This window comes from Mauremys mutica, chromosome 24, assembly GCF_020497125.1.
Source record: "Mauremys mutica isolate MM-2020 ecotype Southern chromosome 24, ASM2049712v1, whole genome shotgun sequence".
Taxonomy (NCBI): Eukaryota; Metazoa; Chordata; order Testudines; family Geoemydidae; genus Mauremys; species Mauremys mutica.
The window spans coordinates 794,609-807,409 of NC_059095.1; the positions used below are offsets into that span (position 1 = coordinate 794,609).

Genomic DNA, 12,801 nt, shown 5'->3' on the forward strand with positions numbered 1-12,801 from the left:
AATGAAAGCAAGGGAATCTTGTGTGTTGTGGGGAGGTATTCATTGATTGATGCCATGAAGAAATGGCTTTTGTCAAAATAGCTACAGCAGGCCTTTTATAAAACTTGTGTCATCACAGCAGCCTTGGGGATTATGGTTCTGGCTGGTTCAAGGGACTGGCAACCAGTTCTAGCTCTACTCAGGTTGGTAGCGATTGGATGCAGTTACCATCAGACAGCTGTTTGGTGGCATGTGTGGAATGAATTAGTGGGTCTCAGTACAGTTCTTTGGGGGTAGATGTCTGCACCTCAGGAATTTGGCTCTAGTTGCTCCGCTGTTAGTTCTAGCAGAAGTACCGAGAAGAATCCAAAGATGAATAGTAACAAGCACGCAATTCTTTGTATTATTTGGTTACTCTGGTTATTTTTTCTGCTATGCCATGTAAAGTGCTGTTGCTCTTCTGTCGAGTGGTGGCAGGTGCCAAGTCTTGCTGGTTGCTGATTTCTCCTCATCCAAAGGGAAACCAATGTGGAGTCTGGGTATTTTCTTATTGCAGCTTGTTCATTTACACTGTAGACACCAGTCCCCGAAGAGAGGAGATCATAAACTGCAATTAGGTAATATGCTTATTCAGGAATCTAGTCCAAACACCAATGTCCAATTTCCAGGAAGCAATTCTGCCCCAAGAACGCTAGTTAGAGGAATTAAGGCAGAAAGCAAACTTCTCCAAGGTTCCTCAAAGAACCTACATCACAAAATTAACAGTATGCAGTAGAACCTCAGAGTTATGAACACCAGAGTTACAAACTGACCAGTCAACCACACACCTCATTTGGAACTGGAAGTACACAATCAGGCAGCAGCACAGACCCCCCCAAAAAAGGAAATACGGTACAGTACTAAATGTAAACTACTAAAAAATAAAGGGAAAGTTTAAAAAAAAAAAAAAAAAGATTTGACAAGGTGAGGAAACTTTCTGTGCTTGTTTCATTTAAATTAAGATGATTAAAAGCAGCATTTTTCATCTGCATAGTAAAGTTTCAAAGCGGTATTAAGTCAGTGTTTAGTTGTAAACTTTTGAAAGAACGACCATAACGTTTTGTTCAGAGTTATGAACATTTCAGTTACCAGCAAACTCCATTCCTGAGGTCTTTGTAACTCTGAGGTTCTACTGTAGCATTTCTTTAAAGATTCTACACTGCTCACATGCTAAAAAGAACTTTAAAGACTATGTAACAGTGCCACTTTTTGACTCCTGCCATAAGAATACTGTCTCCAGCTGTGTGGATCTGAAGGGAAGAAATGTAAATATTTTGGGGTAGCTTGCTTTAGGTGAGTAGGAGAAAGGAGTCACTGACAGAAAATCAGTGTAAATTCTCAGTAAGAGATCTTGTCTTTGAAGAGAGAGTGTAAAATGTGTCCTGTATTTAGGTCTCTGTTTCCCTGTGTCTCTTTCAGAGGGAGCTATTCTTTGATGAGGGATTAGTGTTGCAGCAGTTGAGATACACTGGCATGTTGGAGACTGTGCGAATCCGAAGATCTGGTTACAGTGCCAAATATACATTCCAGGTACTTGCAGTGTGGTGGGATCAGACCAGTATGATTTGGGAAGCATCTGCATCTATGAAAAACACACCACTTATGAGATGCCCAAGTGTCTTCACCTGTGTATCTGTGTAATATATGCTGCTGATGACCACTTGGACTCAGTTTCAGTTTCTGTGCCAGGAAATATCTACTTAATCTATCTCTGAAACCTCAATGAAATGCTATCTAAAAGCATGTACCATTAACCTAGACAGGTCCTGTCCTGACAAGGCACAATCTGAACTGCTCTTGAGGATTATCTATGCTGTTCTATTTATTGCATGTAGAGAATTTTAATGTCCCAGCTATGTATATGTAAATAGGCCTATCCCATTATAAAGTAATATACTTGTACCCTCTGGATACGGCAGATGCACACACGTATCCATGTACTAAACATTAACTTGGATGTGAAACTGGAAGGAGCCAGCATTTTACAGGTTAAAAAATATTAGTGCAATTTTGGAATATTGATATTAGTGATATTAGTACTTCCTGAAATTAAGCTAAGTTATTTGGCCTGCAACGGTTTGGAAGCTAGAGCTAGTTAGAACTCCAGGCTCCTGAATTGTCTGCTAACTCTGGTCTCTCACTGTCTCTATTTGTTACCTGCTCAGGATTTCATAGACCAGTTTCAAGTGTTACTACCCCAAAATGCCAAAGCCTCAAAGGAAGAGATTTCGGCTCATCTGAATAAACTGAAACTGGACAAAACCAACTACCAAATAGGGAAGACCAAGGTCTGTAAAATGTGTCCTCCACTTCACCCCCTGTAAGAAACACTAATGGGATTCCCTAGCAAAACATGCAGACTCAGCACAACGTATATTTTAATTTCTTTCTTCTCCTATCCACAGGAAAATGAACTGTTTTAAAAATATGACTCTGTCTTCTCCAGGATATCTCAATTGCTTGTAGCTCCTCCAGCTAACGGCAGTTTCCTGGACTTGGTGCAGAGACAGCCTTTATACTTTAAGGACATTGGCTCTGTGGCCTGTGGGCACCACTGGCTTTTATCACAAAGATCAGTGTTTCCATTTAGGAAGAGATTTGTGCTGCCTTCAGAGAAGTGTGTGGTGGAATCTGAACATGAGGGTTTAGTTAGTAAAACAGAATTTAAAATAGATTAATGGGAGGAAGAATTCATGATGTTGGACTTTACAAGTGAACCATATTCCCAGCCCTGTGTGGGACAGAATTGTCGCTATCTGTCCTCCATTTATGTTTAATACCCAGAAAACTAGGAAATGGGATGGAAAGACTTATTAATGTATCAGATATAATGAACAGATGTTATGTGGCAGGAAGCAGCCACAGCTGTTTGGAAAAGGAAATGCAATACTCTTATAGCTTGAAAACAAAGCATATGCACACCCAAGTATAGTATCCCTGGGGTGTATCCTTGTAAGAGATGGAGCAGTCTGGTACTGATTAATGCTCATGTGACCTTTTTCACTGACTAGGTGTTCATGAAGGAGGCTGAAAGACAGAAGCTACAAGACACGCTACATAAAGAAGTGATCAGGAAGATTGTTCTCCTTCAGAGCTGGCTCCGGATGGTTTTGGAAAGGAGACACTTTCTCAGAATGCGGCAGGCAACCATTACTCTGCAGGTATGTGCAACTTGATTTTAGTGTGAGCTGCAAATCTCCACCAAAAACACTTCTGTGGCTGCTTCTGACCAATGAAATCTTGCTTCTAGACATGTTGGCGTTCATACCATATTAGGAGGGCATTGGAGAGGACTAACGCTGCCATTTACATTCAGTCGGTATGGCGAGGATACAGGGAGAGAGAATCCTACCATCAGCAGAGGAGGAGAATCTCCCTTGTGCAGGCTCTTGTCAGGGGACACCTACAGCGCAAGAGGTAAAAGAAAAGGAGTGATGTGGTTCAGCCAGGCCTAAATTCAGATACCACTCAGGCTGTTTCAGAGCTAGTTTGCTACGGTTGCAGGAATGAATTCTTCATTATGGTGCATTGGCTCTACCAATAACTGGTGACAATCTGATCACCGTCCCTTAAGAATGAAGAGTAAAAGCTGCATGTGGCCAGATTTAAACTGGGATGTGACAACCCAGGCACTGAAGTTTTCGGGTTAAGCCAGAGTTCCCAAGCAGGCTACAATGGCAGCTACCTTGGCGTGCAAGGATTGCACCAGTATGGAGCAGGTTGCAGATGTCCTAATCATACTATAGAGCTGTGGCTTGCAGAGACTACAAGGCTCCAGGCAGCCATGCTGGGACTTTAAAATTGAGGTTACCTGCTGGTTGTACTCTGTGAGCCATATCTAACCCACAGCCATGCTTCTTGTCCACTTCTGGGTTAAGCCTTTACATGTCCTGTCTTTAATGTGTTTTAACCTAGATTTCAACAAATGATTGTGGAAAAGCAACAGGAAATGCAACAAGCTCAAGAGGGAGAGGATAGTGTAAGCCAAGAAGATGGTAATGAACTAGCATTGGAGCAGTTGGCTGTAAAACCTGAAATGCAGCTGGATCAAGGTGTTGAACAGATGGCAGCAGGAGTAGATGAAGCTCAGAATGATCGAGATGAAAAACTGAGCCAAGCTACTGAAAAGGCCGTTCCTTCTCAGAAGAGCATAACAGATGGCCATGAGAAGCTCACAAGCAGTCGGGAGAAACGGGAATCTCGCCGGCAAAGGGGTCTGGAACATAATAAATTACAGAATAAGCACGTCCTTTTCCCCTTAGAGGAGCAGTCTTTAGTATGTCAGGAAGAAGAAACCTCTGCTAAAGAGACTCCAGAAACTGTCCAAGAGCCAAACAAATTCACAGCAGACAAGACAGTCCTTCCAAAAGGTACAGAGGAAGAGAGAATCCCAGTGGAAGAAAACAAAACCCTTTCAGACACACAGGTCCCAGGTGAAATACTGGACAGTCATGTCTCCTTTCCCAAGCAATCCAATGAATCAAAACAGGAAATACTAGATGATAAGGATATTGATAAACTGAAAATTCAAGAGAACCAAAAGAATCAAGTAAAAGGCAGTCAAAGCTTTACCTGTCCTGAAAGGCCATCAGATCTCTCACTGCACATTAAAAAGAATCTTACTCCCACCAGAAGCTTTCAAACTGCAGATGAGAATTATGGAAATAAAAATAAACACCGAATCTCGAAGGTGGACAAAGATCTGGACAGCCCTCCCTCTTTCCAGATTCAGAGGTATCTGCATGACCCGGGAGAACTGAGGGACAAGCGGGAGAAATGGAAAGGAAAGAGGCAGTCAGAGGCTGGTCAGAATGATGTACTGAGCCAGTCTTTGGATGAAAGAAACCGAACTGGCCAATCCCCTCAGACCCTACTAGCGTAAGAACAGCTTTCCCAATTGCTTTGACAATTCTGTGGTCAGCAGCAGCTGGCTTTAGAGAAATCCATTATCAAACATATTTAAAATAAAGGCGGGGTGGGGAGGTGGGAGGAGGTATTGTGGCAACCTGTTCACCTGGCCCCAGTGTGGGGTAAAGAAGTTCTGTCTGTGCTTTAAAATTCCTGGGTTCCAAGGCCCTGATCCTGCAGTTAGATCCATGTGGATCAAACCTCGCACTCTTGCTGAGCTTCCTTGAAGCTAGTGGGGTTTTCCAAAGGATCCCGTGCTACTGTGTGGATCCAGTTTGAGGACTGGGGTCTTAGCTAGTACATTAGTATCTGCTGTTTGTCTGCATCTCTCAAAGAACTTCCTTTCCTACATCACTGGATAAAATGTGGCTCCAAAATGGCCAATCTCTTCAGATCCCCAGCATTGGCTCCATGTTTATGGTAGACAAAATTAAAGTAAAGAATCTTTGACTTTTAAATGCAAATATATGGGAAGAGTAGTGGATTACAATAATATGTGTCAATTAAGATTCTCCTACACAGGTTAAAAATCAACATGTGGGATTTTTTAAAAATGCTTAAATCTGCAGGATACTTCTCAGAAGGTTATAACTATTTTATGGGAAGTAAGATTTTGTCCTGAACTATCTGACAATATGAACTTTGATTCTTAAAGTATAAAATCTGGTTTTTCAATGCAGAGTAATACTCTTGTAATCTTATAGAAAAAAGGGGACTACTTCTTCGCTGGATGATATCGCTAACCTTGCTCAGTCTGTCACCATGATTCAGGTATTCACACTCTTCAGAAGTGTATTTCTATTTTCCTTACTTGCCTTATTAGGAGTGTGAAGCATAGGACCTTGTGTATATTTGAACTGCAGCATGTACTGTAAATGCAAGTTCCTTTTAAGTCAACCTTTGGCTTTATTTCTATGTAATAACCCCAGATGTACAGTACTTTCCCTCTTAATTTGTGTAAATTTGATTTTAAACATTAGCTTTAATAAAAATTTTAAATCTGAAAGATTTCATGTGCCAGCTATTACACGGCAATTTGTGCATTGAATTTCATATGCTTTCACAAATGGAGTCCCAGATGAGGCATTATATATAATAGGGCATCATCTCGCCACATGAGGGATCTACAAATTGAGTGAAGTGGATTCTTTCGATTGTTGTACAAAAACAGAACTTGGTAAATTTCTTAAAAGATAAAACTTAAATGCGTGAACTAGCAGTTCCTTCATGGACTGGATTTTAAAGATCATTCTGTTTCTTTAATATTCTGTAGCCATCTCCAGAAACAATGGCGGAGGAGAAGAGCAACAAGAAACAGACTTTGCAAAAGAAGTCCAATGAACAGTTATCGCCCTTGGATTCAGCTGTCTCAGTGCAGCCACCTAGCCAGCCGATGGATGTCAAGTACGTGTTATGTTTGTGTCTATGGGATTGACTTCAACCAAACGAACCAAAGAACATGCCCTTTCCATAGCATGCCCTGTTATACCCAGGTTTTGCACATGTCTCTATGCATGATTATAGTGCTGTGGGACAAGGTAAGGAAAAACAAGAAATATTTTTCTCAGCCAATCAGCAAAAATGTGTTAGTAGCAATGATAGACGTGAATTGCATTTTTTGTGCATTCATTGTCCCTGGAACTTTGGTTCTAGCAATAGATTATTTCCCCAAAAATCTATGCTATACATCTATAATTAATTTATTGACTGAATGACCATTTCAGATAATGTGTTATGCCCTCTCTCTGTGTTCTTGAAAGCTGTGAATTAATATGTGTAGTAAATATAATCCAGGTAGACGCTCCCTCCTTCCCTTCCCTTCCTCTTGTCTCATGCTTTACCTTGCTAGTGCTTGGAATTTATGCTCTGGAGATTTACTCCTCTCTATCATGGCCGTTAACTGTACAGTTAAACACACCCTTTCTCTTAAAGCCTGTCTGTGTCTGTATAAAACAAGCTTCCATTACAAACATGTAAAAGAAACATGCAACCTGCTTTTACTTTCAGATCCACATTTAAAAGTCCTCTGCGTAAGCTTCTGGGAAAGAAACCAGACAAGAAATATGTTAGGGAGAGTCCTGATGTAATGGAGGAAGGAGAGAATCTCCCTCTTCTATCGTGTATTCTGATATCAGAATCAGTGGAGTCACAAAAATTATCAGAAGGTGAGTTTCCTCTGTTCTGTTTCAGCCAGGAATGTGCAAGCAGTTGAAATAAAAAAAAATGGGTTGAATGCAGAACCTTCACAGCATTAGACCCAACAGTGAACATCTCAAAACTTGTCCTTTTCAAATTCCCAGTGGTGCCTATGGATGACAGCTTACCCTCGTGTGTTCAGTGAAATTAAGATTCTGCAAGCATTAGAAATGTTCTGTGATCAAAGTTATCTTCATTTTTCAGAAATCAAATTATATCTGACTAAAGCAAAACTTTTGATTCTGTTCTGCTTCCCATTGAGGCAATGTTTCTCAATAAGCCTTCTAATTTTACTAAATAAGCTGCATGTTCCTGTGCAAAAGGGAAGTAATCTACCCAGAGTTTCAGACTTAGTTTGTCCTCAAGGCTTCTTCTCTTGTGTAGTCTTAGGGCTTCTCTATACTTACCGGGTGATCGATGCATCAGCGGTTGATTTAGCGGGTCTAGTGAAGACCTGCTAAATAAACCGCAGATCGCTCTCCCGTCGACTCCTGTACTCCATGGGAACGAGAAGAGTAAAGGGAGTTGACAGGAGAGCGTTTCCCATCGACACAGCACAGCGTGAACCCTGCGGTAAGTAGGTCTAAGCTACGTCTACTTGAGTTATGCTATTCACGTAACTCAAATTGCATAGCTTAGATAGACTTTCCCCTATAGTGTAGACAAGGCCTTAATCTTAATGCTATATTTGTCCAGGCTTTGTCACCAAAATTACAGATATGGAAACAGTATTTCTTAAATGTGGTTGGCAAGTCTTAAGTGCAAGAATGTTTGTTTAGAAAGGTGAATTAAATTTATACATTTTAAAATCTGAAGCTGTATGCATCTAAAACTCACTCTTGATGGATATTGCATCAATATTTTCTATGCAGACATATCCACTCCAGCTAGATGCAATTGGACATGTTCAGAATGGTGTTCTGAATTTCTGGCTTCCTTGAATTTAACAGTGGTTTCTTTGTAGTTTTAACAGTATAAATGCCCAGATTTCATCGCAAAGGGAAAACTGCAAGGCTAGAGTCTTGTCCAAGTCTTATCTTGCAATCCAAAGAAACTTCTCCAAAACTGCATTATCCTAAAAGTTTGTGCAGAGAATAAGATAATTGTAGACTTTTTTTGTTTACTTTAAATATTTCTGGTGATATGGATTTGACTTGACCTTGTGTTAACTGAACATCACTGTGAAATGAGTTGTTTAAAAGCAGCTGCTATGATTATAAAATACAATTGTGACCCTTCCCATATTGTTGGTGCCAAGCTTTCCATTGTGCAGTGCAAGGGAGCTGAGGGAAGTAAAGCTTCAGAATTCTATCTTCTGCTTAGAATATATACTGATTCTTTTCCCAGCTCCTTCTGGACACCCACATCGGCCCCAGGCAGGAGAGCGACCTGTGAAAGAAACTAGCAAAGGGAAGAGGAACCGTACTATTAAAATCAAGAAGATTTCAGCAGTGTCTGAGAAGTGGCCAGCTTCTGTTATCCGTGAGATCACAAATGCCAATGAGCTGAAATACCTTGATGAGTTCCTTCTAAACAAGGTGAGATGCAGTAAAATAGAATGGAATGCAGATCAGTGTTGTAAGACCAATTATCTGATTATGGTTCTTCTCACTCCATTTTTACTTGTCAGCTAATATAAATTGGAGTGGAAGCTTTTAATGATTTATATTTTACATTGTATATTTTCTCACCTTTTAAGATGTTTTTATGCCTAGATTTCCAAGGAAGGTCTGCTTAGAACTGTTATATGGATGGACCTGGGACATTCTTTCAGCCCTGTTCTGTAGCTGCTGTATGTGGGGATGTCCCTTTGACCAGGAGTTCCATGAACAGAGTGGCCATGGGACTGGGTCTTTAGCTATATCCTTCAAAGTACTATTGCTCATCATGACTTGGCATTGAATAAAGTGCTGTATCTTTTTGGTTTTCTCAAAATGTAAATCTGAAATTGCTGCTAGTAGGATTTCGTGCAAAAGTGCAGGTGCTGAGTAGAAATGTCAGATTGCTTTGACGGGATGTTGTTGCCACTTTTAACAACCTGGAGGTGCCCAGCTCACCAGTGTGGAATTTGAAAGTGTGGAATTCTCCCAGGCATTGGCTTCAGTGATGATTTAAGGGGAGGAGGGAAGTGATTTAATAACTTGACACAAACTAGATCCTGCTGGATTTTTTCTCAGTCCAGGTGTTCCTAATGTATATGGTGTTTCCCTCCCTTGGCAAGTCGCCTTCATTCTTGTATGCAGGCAGTAAGGTGACATTAACAAGAATATATGGATAAGAAGAGCACAGTAATTGGAGAAGGAGGCAGAGACAAGTGTTCTCTTTCCATGTGTGACAGAACCCCTTAGTATTCTCAGGATGTATCATGAAATCCCATTTTGGATAATTAGAAGCTTCAGACATGTCTGATCCAAAAGGGTTAGCTTAAATGTAGAACAGACTGGCTGTTCTCTCGTTAAATATAATAGTGACAAATATCGTTGCCTTTCAGATAAATGACTTGAACTCCCAGAAGTCTGCTACTGAATGTTTATTTTTTGAAGCCACAGAAAAGTTTAGAGGAAATATCAAAACAATGTACTCTGTTCCTGTAAGTAATATGCCTTGTTAGCCCTAAAAGCGATGTGAATATCACACTGATTTTGCAAAGAGCTGAAGTGAAGCATTTAAAATGAATGCTCTAGCTTTACTTGTTTGTATTATCCTTAGTCTTTCAGCATCCAAGTAGGAATTTCTAACACTGATTAAATATTTCAGTACTTTTTTATTTTAATGAGAAAATTAGGATACAAATGCCAGATCCTGTAAACTTACTCATACAAATAGATGCATTTCTTTCTTTCGCTTTCTGATCATCTCTCTGGCCCCCGGTTACAGTGCTGCAGCAAAGATGGCAGGACTTTATTGTCATCAGCTCATCCATGTTGCTGCATTAGTTAACGCAGTGGGTGACCATTAAAAATTATCCAACAGTGTTTCAACATTAAATTAATGGTGGAAAAAAAGAATGATGTACTTTACTGCACTGATTGTTCATATTTGAATAATGCCTTTACTTCCACTAGAACGGGCAAATCCATGTCGGCTATAAAGATCTGATGGAAAACTATCAGCTTCTAGTTATAAATCTTGCAAAAGAGAGGGAAGAGAAAGACGTCAAGCTGGTTTTAAATCTCTTCCAATCCCTTCTCGATGAGTTTTCCCGAGGATATGCAAAAAGAGAAGAGTCAGAGCAACATAAGGTATAGTACTTCCTTCCCGCTAGTCATGGTGGTTGAAAAAGTTGTTTTTAAAACTGTTTAAAGAATTAGAACCACATTTTTCCAATGTCATTGACATAATCTGTTACTTCAGAACATTTTCCCACCTTGGTGTTCTTTTTGGAAACTTTTTTCCATTTATTAATCCTGAATCCAGCACCTGGTAATAGATTTTTACAGACTTTGGGCAATTTATATGAAGGTACTTCTCATTATTATGCATTTTTCAAGATACTGAAAATACTAAGATCAAGTTGGGAAGGATTTTTGCAAAACCTCCAAAGTTCTTGGTAGGGTTCAGCGATTCCAATGTTTTATCACCAGACAGTGACCCCCTTCTAGCGGATTCAGGAGATGGTTTGAACTCTGAGAGGAGCCTTATCCAGCTTTGTTATGCTAACAGGTGGAGGCTGCAATGTAGAATCTCAGATGAAACTGGAGTGGGTGTGGTAAAATTGTGAGAGAGGGGAAATCTTTGGAGTTCTCAGATTAATATACCTTTGTGTATCTCACTGCAGCAAAGCAAAACCCAGAAGAAGAAACGAAAACAAGAGCGTGCGGTGAGTTTTTTTTTTTTATTGTGGTACTGCACAAAGTCCCCCGCCATGCTTGAGGTCGCACAGTATTAGGACCCACAGGATCCTCCTACTGCAAAAAGCTGCTTATACTAATGTGGCTTCTTGGTTTGCAAACCAAACTAACGTAGTGTCTTCATCACGAAGCTTTATAGCTGTCATCTTCCACAATGCAGCAAAGTGTGCAGAACCGTTCCCGGAGGTGTGCTGGGTACTTCCAGAGTCACTTAAAATGTTAAAAAAAAATTTTTTTTTGCTGAAGATAATCACCAGCCTTAGCAACATACTGTAACAGATGCAACTCACCATAGACAAGTGCAGTAATGCATGCTGGAAGGAACCATTGAAACTCCAATAACTGCTGTTGGGGTCTGAATGTCAAGTAGTCTCACAGGGCAAAGATCAAGGCATTGTTGTGGATGGCTCCATGAAAATATTTGTTTTGTGCCCACGAGCCATCAGAAAAGGGAATAAAATAGCAGCTCTGTTAAAGGATAGAGAAAAATATCACACCAAAAAATAATGGCAATTCCCTGCCTTATAGATTTGGTCCCCTCCTCTCAGCAATTACATAGAAGAAATATGAAAGGTCCAAGGAAGAGCACCAAGAATGATTAAGCATTTGGAAGGATTCTTGAAAGAGAAGAGCAGGGCTATTCCTTTTGGAAAGCAGAGGTGTCCTAGGAGATTAGCTCTCCCAGCATCACCAGTTGTTTTATATCCCTCTATCCTGTCAGAGTTCTGTTTATTCCTGTCCCATCAAGCAAGCAAGGAGCACTTAGTGAAACTGAAAGGCCACAGTTTTAAAACAGCGTGTAATTGCACAGTGGAACTTGCAGTGGTAGGATGTTATTGAGCCAAATCTCTTAGTGCAATTCATAAAAGATTAAACACTTCATATAACTACCATGATGAAGATATAAATTAAAGGCTGTGGATGCCTGTTTGTAAAGCATAAGCTGATTGCTATCTGGGTTCAAGCAGAACCAGGCAATTAGGTGTCACTGTGGGTTTTCACCACTTGCATCAAATTTCTAGCATTGGCTTCTGGATTAGAAGAATCACTGGTCTGTTGTCTTGTGCAGCCTGGTGTGTTCCTAAATGCATACATTTCACCTCACTTGAGGTGCTTTTTAGGACAGACTGGTTTTTTAAATGAGGAAATTGTTTAAAGGGGAGGAGTGACTGCTAAATGTTAGTAGCAGACTGCATTTGATGAGTAACTGGGTTAAAGGAACTCTGTCTAATAAATGCCTTAATTATGAAACAGACCAACACTAATTATCTTGGGCCTGGTCTAAACTACAATTTTAGGTCGAATTTAGCAGCGTTACCTCGATTTAAGCCTGGATCCGTCCACACGACGAAGCCCTTTTTTTCAACTTAAAGGGCTCTTTAAATCGATTTCTTTACTCCACCTCCGACGAGGAGATTAGTGCTGAAATCGGTCTTGCCAGGTCGAATTTGGGATAGTGTGGTCGCAATTTGACGGTAGCTATCCCAGAGTGCTCCATTGTGACTGCTCTGGACAGCGCTCTCAACTCAGATGCACTGACCAGGTAGACAGGAAAAGGCCCACGAACTTTTGAATTTCATTTCCTGTTTGGCCAGCGTGGTGAGCTGATCAGCACAGGTGACCATGCAGAACTCATCAGCATGATGTGCGCATTTCCGGGGCACATTGCCCGGCCCATACTTTGTGAGAAGTCTGTGTCCATGTCTATGTCCTCATCACTCTCGTCACTGCGCTGCTGTCGCCTCCTCCTCTGGTTTTGCTTTTGCAGCTTCTGGTTCTGCGCTGAAAAAAAGGCGCAAAACAATTGTCTGCCATTGCTCTGACGGAG

General features: G+C 40.7%; 1 protein-coding gene across 1 annotated transcript in view; it reads left to right on the plus strand.

Annotated features, from left to right (window-relative positions):
- Positions 1–12,801, plus strand: part of MYO9B (myosin IXB) — an 80,751-nt gene that overhangs the window by 55,615 nt on the left and 12,335 nt on the right. The window contains exons 20-31 of the mRNA XM_044998515.1: positions 1,438–1,548; positions 2,184–2,306; positions 3,030–3,179; positions 3,269–3,435; positions 3,934–4,896; positions 5,631–5,697; positions 6,200–6,330; positions 6,934–7,091; positions 8,470–8,660; positions 9,614–9,712; positions 10,188–10,364; positions 10,901–10,942. Of these exons, the coding sequence (XP_044854450.1) occupies positions 1,438–1,548; positions 2,184–2,306; positions 3,030–3,179; positions 3,269–3,435; positions 3,934–4,896; positions 5,631–5,697; positions 6,200–6,330; positions 6,934–7,091; positions 8,470–8,660; positions 9,614–9,712; positions 10,188–10,364; positions 10,901–10,942 (2,379 nt within the window). The remainder of the gene's footprint in view (positions 1–1,437; positions 1,549–2,183; positions 2,307–3,029; positions 3,180–3,268; positions 3,436–3,933; positions 4,897–5,630; positions 5,698–6,199; positions 6,331–6,933; positions 7,092–8,469; positions 8,661–9,613; positions 9,713–10,187; positions 10,365–10,900; positions 10,943–12,801) is intronic.